We start from the raw sequence: 20985 nt of genomic DNA on the forward strand, positions 1-20985 counted from the left end.
GAGCTTGGTCTTGAGAAAGGTGCTGCCTCTAGTCTGCTAAGCTGGTTGCTCCATGTTATAGGAGCCGCGTCTGGGTTCGCCAGGGGAAAACGCGCTGTGGACAAAGCAGAGTCCTCTTGTCTTAGTAGTTTATTCTAGATGTGCTTCTGGATGAGCTAGGCGTTTTCCCTCTTGTGTAAACTACTTTGAAGTAGATTTCTGGATTTTGCAACCACGAGTCCTGGCAAATACAAGGGGAATAAGAACCCCACTATTGAATGAGCACTTACTACATTAGTTGGTGTGAGGGAAATGGTCTGATCTGGCAGGGAGGAATCGTTTATTATTGTTACTGTTTGGGTTTGCTGGCACTAAATAATAAAATGAAGAGACTTTGGCAGCTTTTATTAGTTCTTGTTTTTTTTGTTTTCTGTTTTTTTTTTCCTCTCTCTCAAAACAAGATGTCACTATGTAGGCCAGGTAGACCTGGAGCTCATAATCTTCTTGATTCAGCCTCCGGGAGCACTGAGATTATAGGCATACACTACCACACCTGCCTAGAATAATAATAATAATAAAAGACAGTGGTCCAGATTTGTTCCAAGGGCCATAATTTGCCTATTTCTGTCTTAGATAATCAGGGAAACAGCAGTCGAAACTTGGTTTGTAACATTTGCTCAATTCTGTGGCATTAAAAACTCCCTCCAGCCAATCTCAAGGTGCCCCTCTGCTTGGTTGCCTGAGGTTTAAGGGGGTAGGAGGTCCTAGATTGGGGGTGGGCCACAGAAGGAGAGGAGTGGCGGGGAGCCCGAGCAGTTGTCATGGTGTCCAAGCCCAGGGCACATCAAAGGGATTTTCGTCACTAGCTTCATCACTTGCGTAAGCCCAAGGCGAAATTACTCAAGACCGTGGATCTCTTCCAGTTCAAAGCTGCGTTCTTGCTGTCCAAAGTACCAGGGCCTGCGAACACCTCCCCACCTTTCAGTTTGGAGTGCTGACTTTCCTTGCCTCTGATTTGCTGAGTTGCTTTCAGTACATTGTTTAACCTCTCTGAACCCTCTATTTTCACCTTTCCAAATATTAAGGAGAGTTATTATAGGTCTCTTACCCAAAGAGAAGCCAGGTTCTCTTGGCTCACGCCTGTAATCCAAGCTATTGAGGAGGCTGAGATCTGAGGATCACTGTTCAAACCCAGCCCAGATAGAAAAGTCCACCAGACTGTTAACCTCCAATTAGCCACCAGAAAACCAGATGTAGAGCTGTGGGCTCAAATGGTAGAGCACCAGCCTTGAGCAAAAAAGCTTAAGGACAGTGCTCAGGCCGAGTTTAAACCCCAGTGCTGGCCCACATTCCCCCCCCAAAAAAAAAGTCATGGATGTTTGGAAGAGGAAAACAATTCAGGCTCTATTGGATCTTGGTAGCTTCCTAAATCACAGGGCTTATTGGCCTGTCTGTAGCCATAACAGCTGAGATGAACCAAAACACCTGGAAAGGTAAAGGAGCAAAGATTGTTCCCTTGTAACCCTTCAAATAGTCAAACATTTGGAGACAAACAAGCGTCAATCCACATTGTTTGAGAGTACCCATTGCCTGGGACAGACAGGTAAACATGTGGATATGATCTCAAGTGGAAAGTGCAGCTTTGGGCAGGTCAGACTGTGACTTCTGGGCTGTGTGGCGGGTGGGTGGAGTATTGCCTGTGTGCTGTGGGGAAGGGAGAGGGCATGGCGCTGGAAGTCTGAAAGCAAGCAGTGACCAGGTGGCCTTGAAGGCCAAGGGAAGAGCACTGGAAAAGCCATTGAAAGCTTTTAAGCAGTAAAATGACAATAGCACTCTTTAGAAAGGCTACTCTGTCTGCTGTGTAGCCTGGATTAATGGAGGCCAGTGCATAGGATGCTTCAATCAGGGCCAGATTGGGTGGCAGGGACAACAGCAGAGATGGAGTAGATGATGGATTTGAGAACTATAAAGGCCAAGGCAGTAGCTGGATCTAGTTTCTTCCAATAATCACAACCACATTTCCAAGGGTATAATGAATTAAAAACTACCTCTGGTTTCAGATGGCTCAGGTGGAACTGTGGTCCTGCTGATCTCAGTCTCTGGGGGAAGTAGGAGTACAGGAGTACTTATTTATTGTCATTGAATAAGGAGACTTCTCATGTAATTGCAATGGTATTGTCTTACTGAGGACATTTAATATCAATATCCTAAAACTGAACAGAAAGCCCACCTTTGTATCTCACCAGTTAGCCCAGTATCTCCTAAAACTTCAGTATTTTATTTAACAGATTCTGTATCAAATCAAGAAATGTTGCACAGGAAGAATACTATTTTTTAGGAAGAATATTAATTTTAAGAAAGAAATATTACTTTAAAAATGTAGGAAAGCCAGAACTGTGGTTCAAGTGGCAGTGTGCTGGTGAAAATGCTCAGGGACAGCTTCCAGACCCTGATTGATTGATTGCCTGTCCTGGGGCTTGAACTCAAGGCCTGGGTGCTGCTCCTGAACCTCTGTGCTCAAGGCTAGTGCTCTACCACTTGAGCCATGAGGTCAGGCCACTTCCAGCTTTTTTTCTGAGTAGTTTATTGGAGATAGAGTCTCGTGGACTTTCCTGCCTGGGATGGCTTCGAACAGCGACACACAGATCTCAGCCTCCTAAGTATCTAGGATGACATGCCTAAGAAACTGGCATCTGGCTAAGACCCTGACTTGTTATTGCCCGAGGACAGACTTTTTTTTAAAAAAGGCTAATTTACTTAAGGTCACAAATTGCAAAAAGAGGCCAAGCGGCAGGAGCTTGAGCCCAGGCTCACAGGTGTGAAGCGGGGTCAGAGGCCCGGGCGTCCCTCAAGGGCTTCGGAGATGTGAAGAACTGGATCGGAGGGCCCGGGACTAGTTCTGTAGCATTTACATAGCGCAGGTGCTGAGTAAATGTTTGCTGCGTGGAGGTGAAATGCACATGCGTCGGCCCCAGTCTGCTCATCCCCTAAATACAGCCTGTGTGCCGACGTGTAGGGGAGAGGCGCGGGTTTGAGGCATCCATTCCGACCACGTGCCTTAATGGGGCGGGGCTTCCGGTGGTCTCGCCCACCAATCACCGTCCGTCGCTCTGCCCCTCAGGCCCCGCCCTCCCCTCAGACCCCGTCCTTGCCTGCGCGTGCGCGCGCGCGCGCGCGGAGTGACTGTGGTGTTTTGGGCCGCGGGCGGAGCCGTATCAGCAGTCTCCGTGCGCGTCCGTAGCCCGGAAACGGATGGTCCGGGATACTAGGCCCGGTTCTACGATGTCGGATAAGGAAGCCAGGCTGAGCGAAGGCTCCTCGGGCGCCCGCGCGGCGACCGTCAGCGACATCCACGAGCTGATGCGCCGCAAGGAGGAGATCGAGGCGCAGATTAAGGCCAATTACGACGTGCTGGAGGGCGTGAGTGAGGCCCGGGCCCCGCGGGAGGACGCGGGGGGCGGGCAGGCTGCGGGGGGATGGGGGCAGGGAAGGGCATCCCGGATCCCTCCCGGGACCTGGGGCGCCACCGCACGTGCGGCCCCTGCCAGTAGCCCGAAGCGCGGGCCCAGGTGTCCAATTGCGTCCACACGCTCATCTCCAACGCACCAGCAAGAAATCCAGCAACGGAGCTGAGTGCTAGCCTTGAGTAGAAAAAGAAAAGCTCAGGGATAACGCCTGAGAACTAGCACCAAAGCAAAAAACAAACCAACGAAGCAAACTGGAAGTGGAGGTTTGGCTCAAGTAGTAGAGCACCAGTAATGAAAAGAAAAAGCCACAGGAGAGCAGGAGGTTCTGAGTTCAAGCCTCAGTCCTGGCACAAACAAAAAACCATGAAAGAGGGCTGGGAATGTGGCTTAGTGGTAGAGTGCTTGCCTAGCATGCAGGAGGCCTTGGATTCAACTCCTCAGTACACTACACAGAAAAAGTGGGAAGTGGCGCTGTGGCTAGAGAGCTAGCCTGAGCAAAAGAAGCTCAGGGACAGTGCCCAGGCCCTGAGTTCAAGCCCCAGGACAGGCAAAACAGCAAAACAAAATACCATGAAAGATATCAGATGAAAAGTCTCTCCCTCCCCCAGACAGGTGGTTATGAGAGCCTGGGTAAGGTGCGTCCTTTGTGGTCAATATGGGCAATATGGTTATTATTGTCCAGTTGATTATGATTGTAAGGAAAAGGGTCTCGGGAGGGGCATCTCAGGAACTATATGCCTGTGAAAGTTGTTTAGTTGTACGTCTTTTCTTCAGCAAAAAGGCGTTGGGATGGACGAGCCGCTGGTGGACTGTGAGGGCTACCCCCGGGCAGACGTGGACCTCTACCAAGTCCGCACAGCCAGACACAACATCATCTGTAAGTGGCCCTCGGGATGGGGGACTAAAGGCACACAAATAAATCACCAGCATCATCAGCCATGGTCTCTTCTTCCTTAACAGGATTATCATCCTGTCCTTGTTGAGGGACCGGACCAAGGAAGTGGGATAACCTCCACTGTACTTATGGTTTCCTTTTATCATTTTGTTTTAAGAATTTTACTTCACTGTGGAAACTTTCTTTGTACAGGGTGTGTGTGTGTGTGTCTGTGTCTGTGTCTGTGTCTGTGTCTGTGTTGATACTGTGACTTGATTTTAAAGCCTTGAATTTTTTTTTCTTTGCTGGTACTAGGGCTTGAACTCTGGGCCTGGGCATTCTCTGAGCTCCTTTTGCTCATGGCTAGCACTGTTCCATTTGATCCACAGTACCACTTCCAGCTTTTCCTGTGGTTAATTAGAGATAAGAATTTCACCGACTTTTCCCACCCAGGGCTGGCTTCTAATGGTGATCCTCAGATCTCAGCCTCCTGAGTAGCTAGGATTACAGGCGTGAGCCACCAGCGCCCAGCAAGGACTTGAACTTTCACTCATTTTTTTCCACTTATGGTTGGTACTCTATCACTTGAACCACACCTCCAGTCTGACATTTTGTTGGTTAATTAGAGATAAGTGTCTCACAGATTTGTCTGCCCAGCCTGGCTTGGAACTGTGATCCTCAGATCTCATCCTCCCAAATAGCTAGGATTATAGGTATGGCCACTGGTGCCCAGCTTGTGCCATTTTTGATAGTGCTTATTATGATATTTCCATTCATGTATATAATATGCTTTGATTATATTTACCCCCCACCCCTAACAACAGAAGCCTAGTTTGTTCACAGTTCTCATGAAATCCATTATTTATGTGTTTGTTAGGAAGTAGGCTTGATTCTTGAAGATGATGACCTGACTATAGTCATTTAAACATAAAAAGGCTAAAGGGTCCTTTGGTAGAGGTATTTGGAGGTAAGGGAGCATAGGGTGGCGAGCAGAAAGCCAGGCCCTATATTTGTCTTCGGAGTCACCAGCCTGTGGTCCAGTCAGGAAGAGCAAAGAAGAAGGCAGGAAAGCAAGAGTTCCTGCAACCTCCTTTGAGGATTTGCTGTCAGTCCTACCCCCTGCCTGAGTGAGTGGGTGCTGTCCTCTCATTGGCCCTCCTACCATGAGTGAATGGGTGCTGTCCTCTCATTGGCCCTCCTCCTGCCAGCAAAGCCAGAGCACTACTCCACTGGGGGCACATCACTGGCCTCAGTTTATTTGTGAGGAAGGAACTAGCAGAGAGTAGAAGTTAGGTAAGTGTTAGGTTTTTGTTTCTATTGTCACAAATGACCACCGACTTCTTGGCTTAAAACCACATAAATTGATGATCTTAACTGATGTGGAGGTGAGAAGTCATGGGGGAAAGGCGTGTCTCACTGGGCTAAATTCAGGGGGTCAGCAGGATGGCTACTTCTGGGGGCTGAAAGGGAGCACCCCCTCCCTTGTCTCGCCCAGCTTCTGGCTGCCTGCAGGGCCTGGCTTTTGGCCATCTTCTGCCTGCAAAGCCAGTAATTACATCTCTCCAATCACTAATTCTGCCATCTCCTCTCTTCTCTCACCTTCCTGCCTTCCTCTTCTGCTTCCCACTCCAAGATTTTGGGAAAAGAAGCACTTTATTTTTACCTGAAAACAACTAGGAAAGTGGTGTGTGGTGGTGGTGCACTCTTGTAATCCCAGCCTTCAAGGAGTTGATGCAAGTAAACAGCGAGCTCCAAGCCAGCCTGGCTTAACTAGCAACACAACGCCCTCCTGGGTTTTAAAAAAGCAAAAGTAAAACACATGTCAAAAACCAAAGAAACCAATAGGAAGGTACAAAGAAAGGGAACGCCATGGAAAGATGGCCAGGCTCGAGGGGAGTTTGGGGTCTTTTTCCAAACCTGTGCTCACCAGGCTGATTTGTAATTGGTAGCACACCCCTTCCTCCCCCCCAACCCCCCGCAGCCTGAGGGGAGCTGGGCTAGGCTGGGGCAGGCACTGATATTATTTTTCTCCAAATACTTAGCTTGATGTTCCTGCACCATTTATGTAATAGTCCATTCTTTCCAACTAATTGGAAATGCTAGCAGCTTTACATAGTGTTCGAGTGTTTTTGTGTGTGTGGTGCTGGGGATGAAACCTAGGGCCTCACCCATGCTGAGTGTGGGGTTTACTGCTGAGCTACACCGGAGCCCCCAGACCAAGGTTTTACTGTGCTTGGCTCTATTTCTGAACTTTCCACATTGTTCAACTGCTCTGTTCTTTGGGTGCTAATAACATCTTGCCTTAACCTTTCTTATAAGAATCTGGGGGCTGGGAAAGTGGCTCAGTGGTAGAACACTTGCCTTGCATGCATGAGGCCCTGGGTTTGATTCCTCAGTACCACATAAGCAGAAAAAAAAAAGTCGAAAGTGGCGCTGTGGCTCAAGGGGTAGAGTGCTTGCCTTGAGCTGAAGAGCTGAGGGACAGCGCCCAGGCCCAGAGTTCAGGCCCCACGACCGACCAAAAAAAAAAAAATTCTGCCTGGGAAGTCTTCATGATGGGACTTTTGAAAAATGATTGTTGCAAAGTTATGTTTTTGGAAGACTTTTTTTTTTCCGAACAAAAGATCCGATGTACCTTGTCACCTTGTACCGGATTTCCTCTGAATATAGTTTATATAACTATGGTTGCATTTGTTACAACTGCAAAAAAAAAATTATTTATTTTGGTACTGGGACTGGGGCATAAACTCAGGGCCTGGGAACTGTCCCTTAGCAGTTTTGCTCCTGGCTGGTGCTTTCCCCTTGAGCCACAGCTCCACTTCTGGTTTTTTGTTGGTGATAAAAAATCTTAAGGAGTTTTTTTGCCAGGGTTGGTTTCAAACCGCAGTCCTCAAATCTTAGCCTCCTTAGTGGTTATGATTACAAGCGTGAGCCACTGGTACCTGGCTCGGGCAAAATGTTTCCATTAAAATTAAAATGTCATCAAAATCCCAGTTGGTTTGCTGGACTGGCTTGCACTGAGACTTGTTGGACTGGAATTGTGGCTCACACATCGTATTAGCCTTCAGTGCTGAAAAAACTGTATTTCACCTAAAGCTCTCCAATTGCTAGTGTTTCTAGAAAAAAAATAAAGAGCTTGACAATACTGGCTTTGCTTCCCAGGTGAGTGAGTGTCAAGGGCCTGTTCTGGGGTCCCCGTAGCTAATTCTGTTCCTTTCCAGACTGCCTAAAGCCAGGCATCATTTTTCCCTTCTAGAAATCTAAGAGGCACTGGAGATCTTTCTCAGTGCCCAGCCTGTGTCCTCCTTTGTTTGCGTATCGTCTTGCCCCTGTGTGCCTTCGAGTTGCGGCTGGACAGATCCTGACTTCCGCTTACCCCCCCCCCCCCCCCCCCCCCCAGCATCAGCCAGGGCAAGAAAACGCTGATGTTCTCCATCGGCCAGCCGGGGCCTCCGCCGCGGGGTCTCACACTGGTCGTCGGCTGGTGAGCGTAGTGACCCACTCTGTAGCGGCTCTCCTTGCTAGCCAGCAAGCTGCAGGAGACAGGCTGTCTGTCTTGGTCACAGATCTGTCCTTCCAGAGCCGGCGCAGGTGCCTCATGACTGTCACTGCCTCCTGGCCCTTGTTTTTCCTCCCCCAGGCCTGCAGAACGATCACAAGGCGGTGATGAAGCAAGTGGAGGAGGCCCTGCACCAGCTGCATGCGCGTGACAAGGAGAAGCAGGCCCGCGACAGGGCTGAGGCCCGCCAAGAGGCCCTGAGCCGCAGCCACAGCCACAGCCACAGCCTTCCCCAGGCCTTCGCCAAAGTCAACAGCGTCAGCCCCGGATCCCCCGCCAGCACCGCGGTAGTCCTGCCTTGGGGAGCTTTGGGCTGGGTGGGCGGAGCTGTGGGGAGCCACTCCCACTGTCTCTGTGTTGAGAGTTCTTTTTCTCCTTCTGCAAACACTGGCCAAGGCCTGTCTGTGTGCACTCTACCACTTGAGCCACAGCTCCATGTCTGGATTTTTGTGGTAAATTAGAAATGAGACTCTCAGACTTTTCCTGCCTGGGCTGACTTTGAACCGTAATCCTCAGATCTCAGCCTTTTTTTTTTTTTTTTTAATTGGTCACGGGGCCCGAAGTTGGCCTGAGCAATGTCCCTCAGTTCTTCAGCTCAAGGCTAGTGCTCTAACACTTGAGATATGCCACCATTTCTGGCTTTTTCTGCTTATGTGGTGCTGAGGAATCGAACCCAGGGCCCCATGCATGCAAATGGTAGAGTGCTTACTCTACCACTGAGCCACCTTCCCAGCCCCAGATCTCAGCCTCTTGAGTAGCTAGGATTATAGACAGGAGCCACCAGCGCCTGGCTTCAGACCTTGTTTTTTTTTTGAGTCCAGTTGTGGGGCCTGAATTCTGGGCCTGGGCGCTGTCCCTCAGCTCTTCAGCTCAAGGCTAGCACTCTACCACTTGAGCCACAGCGCCACTTCCAGCTTTTTTCTTTTTTCTTATGTGGTGCTGAGGAATCGAACCCAGGGCCTCATGCATGCAAGGCAAGCGCTCTACCACTGAGCCACCTTCCCAGCCCCAAGACCTTGTTTTTTTATCTGTCAGTAAATGGGCACTTGATAGTTCCCACCTCATGGCGATTATGAATAATCCTGTGTGGGCGCTTGTCTAAACATAGCCCCACACCACCCTCTCAGATGGCATTGACCTTCCCCCGTTTAACCCATGAGGAAAAGCCTCCCAGACTTAAGATGACCTGTGTCAGAACACACAGCTCTGGGTCATGATTGCTCCCCATGGTTAAATGATCACTGAGATCACAGACTGAGTAAGGCACACTTACGCTCAGCTTCACGCCAGCTGCACAAGCTGCATCTGCACAATGCTGCACAGTAGGCCATGTCCAAGGGGTAATGAGGGGTGGTGGATGTTCTGGCATGACAAAAAGAGGGGCACACCCCCTCTAGTTGTCCTGGCGCCTGTGGCTACTTGCTGAGGGGCTTCCAGGGCAAATGTTCGTGGGGCCTGAACTCTGGGCCTGGGTGCTGTTCCCGAGCTCTTCAGCTCAAGGCTAATGCTCCCCCACTTCAGCCACAGTGCCACTTCCAGCTTTTTGTGCTTATGTGGTGCTGAAGAATCGAACCCAGGGCCTCATGCATGCAAGGCAAGCACTCTACCACTGAGCCACCTTCCCAGCCCCAAATGTCTAAATTTTGAGCCCTAACAAATGGGGCTGTGCCGGTCTGCCTCCTGCCTTTGCAGCTGGGTGGGGACCCCAAAAAGCAGCCCTTGGATTTTCCCATCTTCCCCAAGGACAGCAGCAGCCACCAGCCACGCCTGCCACTTCCAGTATATGATGCTCTGTGCTCCCGCCACGCTTCCCTGCAGGAAATAAGCTCCTCACTTGGATGTTAAGTTGGATATTGAAGGCCAGAATCACCTGGGGCAGACTTGACCTCTCGCCTGGGTTTTCATTTCCTCTCCTCTCTTTAGGGTCTGCAAGTGGATGACGAGATTGTGGAGTTTGGCTCTGTGAACCCCCAGAACTTCCAGTCGCTCCACAACATCAGCAGTGTGGTGCAGCACAGTGAGGGGGTGCGTGGGGTCCCCCGGGCTTTCCCTGGTGGACACGGGCTGGCTTGGGGTGGCTCACGGTTCTAGGATTGGAAATCCATGGTCAGAGTCTGAATTATGCTTGAAATTCAAATCAGTTTGCTAAGGGCATCTCAGCATTTTATTTTATTTATTTAATTTTATTTTTTTTTGTCGGTCATGGGGCTTGAACTCTGGGCCTGGGCGCTGTCCTTCAGCTCTTCAGCTCAAGGCAAGCGCTCTACCACTTGAGCTACAGCGCCACTTCTGGTTTTCTGGTGGTTTATTTGAGATAGGAGTCTCACGGTCTCTCCTGCCCGGGCTGGCTTTGAACCGCAATCCTCAGATCTCAGCCTCCTGAGTAGCTAGGATTACAGGCGTGAGCCACCAGTGCCCGGCCATCTCAGCATTTTAACCCAAACCCTTTGAATATTATGTTGAGCATCATGTTGACACTGAAATGATCTTTTCTTTTCAGAAACCCCTGAATGTGACTGTGATCCGTCGAGGTGAGAAGCACCAGCTCAGGCTTGTCCCATCTCGCTGGACGGGAAGAGGACTGCTGGGGTAAAGTATCAGCATCATTCTTTTTGTTTTTGGTCAGTCATGGGGCTTGAACTCAGGACCTGGGTGCTGTCCCTGAGCTTTTTTGCTCAAGTTTAGTGCTCTACCACTTTGAGCCACAGCTCCACTTCCAGTTTTTGAGTGGTGAGTTGGAGATAAGAGTATCACAGAGACCCCAAGACCAGAGTTCGACAAAAAAAGCCCCACGACCGACAGAAAAAAAAAAAGGATATCGCGGGGACTTTTCTGCCCAGGCTGGCTTTGAACCATGATCCTCAGATCTCAGCTTCCTGAGTAGCCACTGGCACCTGGCTCAGCTTCATTCTTTGTTCAGGCAAACTGCAGTGTCAGTGGACTAAGTTAGACAGAGCTGGGGGTGAGTCATAGGAGTACCCCTTCCCCCTCCTCCCCAACGGGCATAACTGGAGATAAATACTTGTGTTAGGAATAAAGCTCAGGTCAAAGAGGCCAAGGAAGCCCTGGATTCTCCTAAGAGACTCATTTCTTTTCCTCTCTTTAAAGCAGTTGCTTTAAAAAAAAAAAGGGGGGGGGGGACTGGGAAGGTGGCCCAGTAGTAGACTGCTTGCCTTGCATGCATGATGCCCTGGGTTCGATTCCTCAGCACCACATAAGCAAAAAGCCGGAAGTGGCGCTGTAGCTCAAGTGGTAGAGCGCTCGCCTTGAGCTGAAGAGCTGAGGGACAGCGCCCAGGCCCAGAGTTCAGGCCCCACGACCGGACCCAAAAAAAAAAAAGGTATTGGGGATTGAACCCAGGACTGCATATGCCAGCCAAGTGCTGAGTGATTGAGCTACATTCTCAGCCAACTCTACCTGAGCATTTGTGTTAGGAGAAAGGAAAGATGCTGGGTTTATGAGCTTCTCTGTAATCCCAGCACTTGGGAAACCACGGCAAGAGGATTGTGAGTTTAGTGCCAGCCTGAGCAACATGGTGAGACCATTTCCCTCCCCTCCCAAAATAAAATAAAATAAAAACCGGAGAGGGTGGCGGCTCATCCTCCTGAGGCCCCGCTGCGGCTAAGCCTCGGCTGCTTTCCTTCCAGCTGCAACATCGTTCCTCTGCAGAGATGACGCCTGGAACGGCCGCAGGAAGCCGCTGCAGCCCGGCCTCACTGGGGCCCGGGGGCATCTCGTTCTCTTCAGCCCCTGAAGAGAGTGGAAGGGGCTGGCAGCCTGCCTGGACATGGAGGTGGTGTGGTCGCAGGGCCGGGCCTCCCAGTGTAACCTCAGATGAAGGCATTGTGAAAATGTCATCTGTGTTTGTCTCTTTTACATGTTGGGTCCCAGCCCTGCATAGAATTCTCTAGATTCCTGGCAGGTGACTGGGAGTTATTCTTGCAGGTGCTGATCAGACTTTATTTTTTGAGGATATTTTTTTTTCTTCAAATAAACCCTGTTTTGCCGTGCTGGTAAGACCATCTTAGCGCCAAAGTTGAATTTCTGAAGAACCTCTCAAGCCAGAGCCAGGTTGTGATTTCTGAAAAGAAAATTGGGCAAAAAAAAAAAAACAAACCCCAGCATCTGTGCTGTCGTCATGATCCTTCCCTTCTCTCTCTCTTCCTTTCCTTTCCCTTTCTTTTTCCTTCCCTTCTTCCCCCTCCCTCCCTGTCTTTTTCTTTCTTCCTGCTTCCTTCTCTCTTCCCTCTCTTCTTCCCGCCCTCCCTGCCTTCTTTCCCCTCTCTCTTCATTCTTCTCTTTTTTCTTTTTCTTTCTGCAGTGCTGGGAAGTGCTCAGCCCCGGCCCTGCCCTCAGCCACTGAAGGCGGCATTTCAACAGCACCTCTCTATTCACCGGAGCAGTGCTGCTCTCAAGGCAGGAAGAGCTAAATAGTTATTGTATCCTCAGAAGTTGGGCCTCCCCTGCCACCGTAGCTCTCTTTGGAGAAGGGAGAAAGCAAGGAAGCCTCCCAGCTCACCCACTGTGAAACTCTCCCACCAGAGAGCACAAAGTCTAGAATTCATTTCTAGAATTAAACAAACAAAAAAAAAAACTCCTGAAAATTAGCTTCTAATTTGACTTTTTGGTATTCTGTGGTTTGTACTCAGGGCCTTGCACTTGCTAGGTAGGTGCTTTACCACTTGAGCCATGCCTCCATTCCCTAATTTGACTTTTGTAACTGAACCTGCCAGAGATACCCGGAGATGTGAACTCCAGTGTGTGTGCTCCATGTTGCTGATAGAAACAAAGTGTTTACAGACCCAGCCTCCTGAAATGCTGCTGCTGCTTCCCCTTGTTTTACACTGCACTTTGTTTTACCATCTTTTTTGGAGCTCAAGGCTAGCGCTCTATCACTTGAGCCACAGTGCTCATTTCTGGCTTTTTCTGTGCATGTGCTACTGAGGAATCAAACACTACCGCTGAGCCACCTTCCCAGCCCTGTGTAACCATTTGATGGTGGTAAAATGGGTTTAGTGATTCCTAGAGAGTCCCTGTCCGCCCTTCCTCTCTTCCTGGCACCCCGCTGTACTTGAGCCACTTGTTTGCTTCTGTTTTGGAGGAGATGTGGCGTCTTCCACCAAGAAGGCCCGTGTCCCTGCGGTCTGGGTTTGCTCAGCGCGGGTGCAGACAGCGCCTGCCCCATGGCGTGCTTGCCGGTGTGGGCTTCTGGGTGCCGGCTCTGCCCTCCACCCAGAGCCTTGCCGTGTCCCCGCCACACAGCCTCGCGTCTTCTCTTGTAGCCACAGACCTGCTTGCACCAGTGTTGCCCAGTGGAAAATCCCAAGTATTTTCCAGGCTCTCTTTGCAAGCCTTAGACTATAATAAAACAACTTGGACGTCCACTTCACCCCTCTTTTCTCTTTGGTCTCTACACTCAGGAGTCCATTTAGCAGCATCCCGGGCTTGGTGGGGGAGCCGGGGAGCCCCTTACGCTCGCTCATGTAAGATGATGGCGGCCTGGCCTTGTGCACCAGGGCCTGGCTGGGCTCCGCAGGCCTCGGCGGCTCCCCTGTGACTCCGTGCTGCCGCCCCAGCCCGCAGGGGGCGCGCTGGCCCGCAGGGGGCATCCCGGCCCGCAGGGGGCACGCCGGGGGCACGCCGGCCCGCAGGGGCATCCCGGCCCGCAGGGGGTGCCCCGGCCCGCAGGGGCGCGCGGTCCTGCAGGGGGCCCGCAGGGGACGCACTGGCCCGCAGGGGGCGCGCGTACACACACACCGCCCCCTCATTCTTGCTTTACGGCTGGAGGTCGGGGCGCAGCAGCGGTTGCCATGGGGACAGAGCTTGGGTAGCAACTGTAACCAGGAGCGCGCAGAGGCCGAGGTGGCGGCCGCTGGTGGCTTGTGGCCGGCGAGCCAGGTAAGTCCCGGGTAGAGGCCACAAGCCTGGGCAGGGGACCCGGCCTAGAGGACCTTGGGTCCGGGGGACACGAGGGGTCCAGGGACCCAGCTGGAGAAAGTGTCCGCGCCTGGGCGTTACGTCTCCTCTCCCCGCCCCCCCCCCACAACCCCCAACTCCGAAGCCCCTCCCTCCCCCTGGAGAGCTGCTGTCCGCATGCATTTGTTTGCTTGCTTTCTGGTGCCGGTCCTGGGGCTTGAACTCAGGGCCTGGGCACGGTCCCTGAGTTTTTCCACCCGTTTCTGGCGCCCTACCACTTGCGCCTTGGCTCCACTTCCGGATTTTTGGCGGTTGATTGGAGATAAGGGTCTCACCGACTGTCCTGCTCTAGATGACTCTAACTGTGATCCTCGGATCTCAGCTTCCTGAGTAGCTAGGATTACAGGCGTGAGCACCTGCGCCCGGCAGTATGAGTATATTTTAAATAAGTTAGAAGGCACCAAGATTATTCCTAGAAAGAGGATTCACCTCTTAAGATTCTGAAGATACAGGTGAGGCTTTCTAAGAAGAAGATATTCTTTCTATTTCTGCCAAAGGAACAAGAGCTGGCATTGCACATTTCATGAGTAGGATGGTGCACAGGAAGTCAGAATAGGCAACAGACCTGCCACTGATTACTGTTCCCATTTCTCTAGCAGACACTTGGTGAAGAGGGTCCAGTGCGGAAGGAAATCCTGTGGAGAAAGCAAAGACAAGTGGAGAAACAGAAAAAGAAGAAAATCAGAATTTTGAAGTAGAAAATATGGAACAAAACCCAAAAGAAGATGACATATTAGTAGGGAAAGAATCTCAGGGAGGAGAGGAAGAAGAAGAGGAAGAAGGAGAAGAAATGGAAGAAGAGGAAAGAGTTGAGGAAGAGCAGATAGAAGGAGAACAGATAGAAGAAGAGCAGATAGAAGAACAGATAGAACAGCTAGAGGGAGAACAGATAGAAGAGCCGATAGAAGAACAGATAGGGGAAGGGCAGTTAGAGGGAGAGCAGATAGAAGAGCAGATAGAGGAAGGGGAAGAGAGGAGGGAGGAAAAAGAGGAGGAGGAGAAAGAATGGGAGGAAGAGGGAGAAAAAGAGGAGGAGGAAGAGGGAGAAAAAGAGGAGGAGGAAGAGGGAGGAAAAGAGGAGGACACCATAATTGAGCTCCAAGGTGTTGACAGCTTGCACAGAGCTATTGCTAATCTTGAGTTCACTTCAGACATTTCACTGGTAAGTAGTAATTGTAAACCAGGCTTGTATATGGAACCATTAATTGGATACTTAGTGCATGCCAGATGTGAGAATACAAAACCAAATAACTTATAATGTATACTTTTGTGTGTGTGTGTGTGTGTGTGTCAGTCATGGGGCTTGAATTTAGGGCCTGAGTGCTGTCTCTGAGCTTTTTCCCCCAGTGCTAGTGCTCTACCACTTAGAGCCACAGCACCACTTCCAGTTTCCTGGTGGTTCATTGGAGATGAGTCTCTTGCAGGCTGGGAATGTGGCTTAGTGGTAGAGTCTTTGCCTAGCATACATGAAGCTCTGGGTTCCTCAGTACCACATAAACAAACAAAAAAAGCCGGAAGTGGCAGACTGTGGCTCAAGTGGTAGAGTGCTAGCCTTCAACAAAAGCAGCTCAGGGACAGTGCCCTGCAAAAAAAAAAAAAAAAAAAGAGTTTCATGGACTTTCTTGCCTGGGCTGGCTTTGAACCATGATCCTCAAATCTCAGCCTCCTGAGTAGCTGGGATGACAGGCGTGAGTCACCAGTGTCTCTCTTTTTCCTTTTTGGTGCAGATACTGGGGCTGAAACTCAGGTCCTCCAGCTCTGCTTGTCTTTTTTGCCCAAGGCTGGCACTTTGCCCCTTATGCCACATCTCCACTTCCAGTTTGTTTGTTTGTAGATCTCCACTCTCCGATCTCCGTTTCTGATTAGCTAGGATTACAGTCCCGAGCCACCTGCGCTCTGCAATATATTCTTTTAAGGAGTTTTAAAGTATATGGGAAGATAGACCCATAATTGAATGCTCTAAAAATCACACATTATGATTTATAGGAACGCACAAGAGCAGAAAATAAAGGACAGTTTAACCCAGGTTGGAGGAAAGTTCGGGAGAGGTGTGTCTCTAGCTACCCGGCAGGGCAGGCAGAGGTTTCTGGAAGTGAGCTTGTCTTGGAACAGAATTGGTCCCCCCTCCCCCAGGGGAAGAATTCAGCCCTGGCCCAAGAAGTAATTTTGGAGCCAGCCAGGGCACTTAGAACAATAATTTTGCCATCAAGGGTCAGCTGGTACTGCTTGTCCCAAGTTCCTGTTCGTTATCCATCCTTTCATTCTAAGATGACACTAATGGTAAGGTTGGCTGCTCAGGAAGAGATGGGAGTCACAGAGCTGAAGGTCTGTGTTTGGGATCACCATCTTCTTTTCCTTTCTTTCGAAAAGGGTATGGAGAATCGGGAGTTAATGGAGTCAATGAGGTCAGACCAAAGTAGGCCCAGCTTGCTCTTAGACCTGGGCTCCCAGTCAGAAATGTTTGCTTCTGATCAGTTCCCGGCTGAGGAAGAGCACACGGGCTCCCTGGGGCCTGAGTACTCCCAGATGTTCTCCGCGGGCCAGTTCCCCCTGGAGCCTGAGTGGGGAGCCACTGAGGAAATGTCCGCCCAGGAACAGAGAGTCTCGGAACCCAAGAAGAGCATCACGGTGGCAGAGCTGGAGCAAGGGCAACCCCAGAGACCGCCCTACTTCCCCAGCCAGAAGCAAGAAAAGGAACTCGCGGCCCGAGCCCGGCTCTCCGAGGACTCACTGGTGTCTAGCTCCACAGAGGACACTTTGTTTCTAAAGGAAGATGCCACCAGCGTGTACCCCTTGGTGAGTGACACCTGGCCTACCTCTGTCCCCAGGGCTCCCAGACAGAGTCGTGTGTGTGTGTGTGTGTGTGTGTGTGTGTGTGTGTGTGTGTGTGTGTGTGTGTGTGTGTGTGTGTGTGTGTGTGTGTGTGTGTGTGTGTGTGCGTGCGTGCGTGCGCACCAGAGAGCAAGGACACGCGTCAGGCCTTTTCCAGCTGACTTTTTAAGTTCAGTTAAAAGCTGTGGCTGCCAAGTGTGAGGGGACCTGACCTTGAACTGCATCTGGACTCAATGGAGCCGCTCGGCAGGCAGGAAATTCCCCACATAGTTTGACTGTTGATAGGGTGCTCGTTTCTGTGAAAATTCCTCCTCCTCTTCCTTTCTCCTTTCCTCTGTCTTCTCGCCTTCCATTTTCTTTTTCTTCTGTGCCTCCTTTCCTCTCCTTTCTGTCTCCCACATTGTAACACTCCTCCTTCATCCCTTCTGGCCTCCTGTCTTCTCTCAAGTGTGATCCTGAGGCATGAACTCAGAGCCTGGATGCTGTCTCTGAGCTATTTATTTCTTCATTTATTTATTTCTTTTGTTGGTGGTGGGGATAGAAGTCTGGGCTTGGGCGCGGTCCCTGAGCTCTTCAGCTCAAGGCTAGTGCTCTACCCGTTGAGCCACAGCACCCCTTCCAGCTTTTTTTGTTTATGTGTTGCTGAGGAATTGAACCAAGGGCCTCATGCATGTGAGGCAAGCGCTCTGCCACTGAGCCACCTTCCCAGCCTTGAGCTTTTTATTTTATTTTTTTGTTGGTCTTGGGGCTTGAACTCTAGGCCTGGGCGCTGTCCCTCAGCTCTAGGGTAGCTCTCTCTAGCACTTGAGCCACAGTGCCACTTCTGGTGGCTCATTGGAGATATGAGTCTCATAGGCTTTCCTGCCTGGGCTGGCTTTGAACCACGATCCTCAGATCTCAGCCTCCTCAGTAACTAGGGTGACAGGTGTGAACCACCGGCACCTGGCCTCTCTGAGCTTTTTTTTTTTTTTTTTTTGTCGGTCGTGGGGCTTGAACTCTGGGCCTGGGCGCTATCCCTCAGCTCTTCAGCTCAAGGCGAGCGCTCTACCACTTGAGCTACAGCGCCACTTCCAGTTTTCTGGTGATTTATTGGAGATAGGAGTCTCACGGTCTCTCCTGCCCGGGCTGGCTTTGAACCGCAATCCTCAGATCTCAGCCTCCTGAGTAGCTAGGATTACAGGCGTGAGCCACCAGCGCCCGGCCTCTCTGAGCTTTTATACTCCAGGCTGGCATTCTACCACTTGAGTCATGCCTCCGCTCTGGCTTTTTTCCAGTTCACTGGAGATGAATCCTAGCTGAATAGCTAGGATTGCAGGTGTGAGCCCCTGGCGCCTGGCTCACCTCCTGTGTCTTAGCTGGGTCGGTCAGGCTGTGAGCTGCCCACCCCCTGCTATGCAGGTGTGGCAGGCGTGCACCACTGTGCGCAGCACTGCGCAGTCCCCAGGAGTCACCTTTGCTGCCGCTGCGGACGTTCCAAGGACGTGCCATCGCCAGGCTTGAGAAGGGACAGGCTTGTGAAGGGACAGGAGAGGCTTTGGGCTTTTTGTTGCTATGGATTTTTGCTTCTTCATCTTCTTCTTTCTGAAAGTTGTTTCCTAGGGTTTGCCCTCCCTCTACATGTAGAAGATTAGGAAGAGACGGATAGAATATGGAGTATCTCACCTAACTTCTAGTGTAGAGTGTGCTCTTGATGCCAGAGGCTTATGCTACTCAGGAGGCTGAGATCTGAGGAGGATCGTGGTTTGAAGCCAGCCTGCACAGGAAAGTCTGTGAGACTCTTATCTCCAAAGAACCACCAGAAAAGTGGAAGTGGCTCTGTGGCTCAAGTGATAGAGTGCTAGCCTTGAGCACAAAAGCACAGAGAAGCACCCAGGCCTAGAGCTAAGCCCCAGGACCAGCACCAAAACAATCCAGAATTTAGTCTTCCCATTCATGCTGTGAGAATGGCAAACATCTCATTTTCCCACCATCCTTCTGCTGTGCCCCCACCCCAGGCAAAGGTGACCTTGGAAAAACTGCAGTGCCAAAGACAGTGGTCTTGGGGCTGGGAAGGTGGCTCAGGGGTAGAGTGCTTGCCTTGCATGCATGAAGCCCTGGGTTTGATTCCTCAGCACCACATAAGCAGAAAAAGCCAGAAGTGGCGCTGTGGCTCAAGTGGTAGAGTGCTAGCTTTGAGCTGAAGAGCTGAGGGACAGCGCCCAGGCCCAGAGTTCAGGCCCCCTCACTGAAAACAACAACAAAAAAAGAATGCTTCCTTTTTGTAACTAATTTGTAATATGGCAAAAGGGGTTTCCAGAGTGAACAAAACTATCCTTTTCAAATTACTAAGTTTCCAAAAGAACAGTTTCCTTTGCATAAGGTAACTGTGAAGAACCAGCCAAGTATTAAACAATTCTGTTCCTAGAAGTTACAGCTTGGGACAATTATGACTCCATCTTCCACCCCTCACAGCCCCACGGGCAGAGGCCTGAAAAAATAGAAATGCTTGGACGGGAGAGGAAGGAGGGAGAAGAATTAGGAGAGAAGCTGGCTGTGTTGTCTTCTGTGTCTGTCTTTGGGCTACACTACGGTCCATCTATTCCGCTTTATAAATATTTAACTATTGTTCTGATAGGAGAAAGGAAGTGCCAGACTCTGCATTGTGATATAATTTGCTAATGTTGTTGCCAGTCTGGAGGGGCTTAAACCCAGGTCCTGGTCACTGTCCCTGAGCTCTTTCACTCAAGGCTTAGTGTTCTACCACTGGAGCCACACCACTACTTGCAGCCTTTTTGTTTATGTGTGGTGCTGAGGAATGGAACCCAGGGCTTCATGCATGCTAGGCAAGCACTCTACCACTGAGCCACCTTCCCAGCCCCACTTTGTTAATTTTTAACAAACTCACCACTCACACTGGCACTTGGAACGCTCCATTTACTTACGGCTCCTATTCTATTTATTTAATTCAATTTTTTTGTGCCAGTACTGGGCCTTGAGCGCTTGGCTTTTGTTTTTGTTTTTGTTTTTCCTTCCAGGCTGACACTCTACCACTTAATCCATTCCTTCACTTTTCCTTTTTGGTGGTGGTTCACTGGAGATAAGAGTCTCATAGACTTGTCTGCCCAGCTGAGTTCAAGCCATGATCCTCAGATCTCAACCCCCTGAGTAGCTGGGATTACAGGTGTGAGCCTCCAGCCTAGGCCAGAACTTTAAATGTCTTCTGTTTACGGTTCACTGAGGCAGCATGCCTCTTCTCCAGGTCTGCTGCAGGGCGCAGGGGGCCTGGGATCCCAGCTCTGGGCTCCACTCACTGGTGTCTTGCTGGTTTTGCCTTGGTCTTCCAGACGCTGACCTGGTCGTATGGATGGAACAGCTCCCTCCCGGTCCTGTACATCCGAGATGAGAGGCGAGTGCTTCTGTACGTCTGCGGGCACACCGCCGTGCTCTTCCACGTCTTCAGCAACGTTCAGCACCACCTTCAGGTGCGCAGCCTGGGCCCCTGAGGCTGGCCGCTTGTCATGGGGTCACGCTGCCCACCTCGCCTTTGAATTGCCGCAAATCTGCCTCTGGAAACACTGTTTCACATGGGAACCCTGTCAGCTGATCAACAGCTCCACAGAGGGCCTTGCTCCTTTTCTGGCCATAAGGATTTGAAACAGCTGGGTGTTGCAGGAGCGCGTTCCTGTGATCCCAGCACGAGGGGACTGAGGCAGGAAGATCATGAGTTTGAGGCCTGCCTGGACTCAAAACAAACCAAGCCAAAACCCAACCCAAACACAGAGGATCTGAAACCTCTGTAAAAATGTGGACAGAGGCTGGGAAGGTGGCTCAGTGGTAGCGAGCTTGCCTAGCATGCAGGAAGCCCTGGGTTCGATTCCTCAGGACCACATACACAGCAAAAGCCAAAAGTGGTGCTGTGGCTCAAGTGGTAGAGTGCTCGCCTTGAGCAAAACAAGCTTAGGGACAGTGCCCGGGCCCTGAGTTCAAGCCCCAGGACTGGCACATACTTGTGGCCGTGTATGTGCGCATGTGCACGCACACACACACACACACACACACACACACACACACACACACACAATACAATTGAGCCTTGAACACAGGACCAACAGCAGGGGGATGGGACGTGTTGAAGGCAGCTTGCGGGACCTGCAGGAGTCCTGCCGTGCCGGGTTAGTGGCTGGAATGTGTCGCCAGGCTTTATCCCAAGCGCTGTTCTGTACTACGAGGCTGTGGTCATGAAGAAAACAAACGTAGACTCTGGCCTCTAGGAGCTGCTGATGTAGCACAGACACGGCTGCCAGCCTCCCAGGGACCAG

At 50.8% G+C, this 20985-nt stretch overlaps 2 protein-coding genes across 4 annotated transcripts in view; both read left to right on the forward strand.

Annotated features, from left to right (window-relative positions):
* Window positions 1-3170: 3170 nt before the first annotated feature.
* LOC138826418 (26S proteasome non-ATPase regulatory subunit 9-like) lies at window positions 3171-11901 on the forward strand. Its single transcript, XM_070021572.1, has 6 exons — window positions 3171-3399; window positions 4221-4323; window positions 7961-8166; window positions 9803-9904; window positions 10380-10468; window positions 11527-11901. Exons 1-6 carry the CDS (start codon window positions 3232-3234, stop codon window positions 11552-11554), a joined length of 696 nt encoding a protein of 231 aa, XP_069877673.1. The 5' UTR covers window positions 3171-3231; the 3' UTR covers window positions 11555-11901.
* A 1788-nt stretch (window positions 11902-13689) lies between these two features.
* LOC138826419 (cilia- and flagella-associated protein 251-like) overlaps window positions 13690-20985 on the forward strand; it is a 44422-nt gene continuing 37126 nt past the window's right edge. For 2 of the 3 annotated variants that reach the window (XM_070021573.1, XM_070021575.1), the window contains exons 1-4: window positions 13690-13777; window positions 14452-15017; window positions 16226-16651; window positions 20011-20148. In XM_070021573.1, coding sequence (XP_069877674.1) covers window positions 14559-15017; window positions 16226-16651; window positions 20011-20148 — 1023 coding nt within the window. In that variant the 5' untranslated portion in view covers window positions 13690-13777; window positions 14452-14558. The remainder of the gene's footprint in view (window positions 13778-14451; window positions 15018-16225; window positions 16652-20010; window positions 20149-20985) is intronic. The other variant, XM_070021574.1, reaches the window with a different exon arrangement.

This window comes from Dipodomys merriami, unplaced genomic scaffold (assembly GCF_024711535.1).
Source record: "Dipodomys merriami isolate MVZ:Mamm:240054 unplaced genomic scaffold, mDipMer1.0.p SCAF_142, whole genome shotgun sequence".
In the NCBI taxonomy this organism is placed as follows: Eukaryota; Metazoa; Chordata; class Mammalia; order Rodentia; family Heteromyidae; genus Dipodomys; species Dipodomys merriami.

Bases quoted from the DNA above. Each gene is read 5' to 3' on its own strand.
- LOC138826418 (XM_070021572.1), top strand. From the start codon at position 3,232: ATGGTCCGGGATACTAGGCCCGGTTCTACGATGTCGGATAAGGAAGCC. The intron at 8,167-9,802 runs GTAGTCCTGCCT...TCCTCTCTTTAG, and splicing joins GATCCCCCGCCAGCACCGCG to GGTCTGCAAGTGGATGACGA. The intron at 9,905-10,379 runs GTGCGTGGGGTC...TTTTCTTTTCAG, and splicing joins TGGTGCAGCACAGTGAGGGG to AAACCCCTGAATGTGACTGT.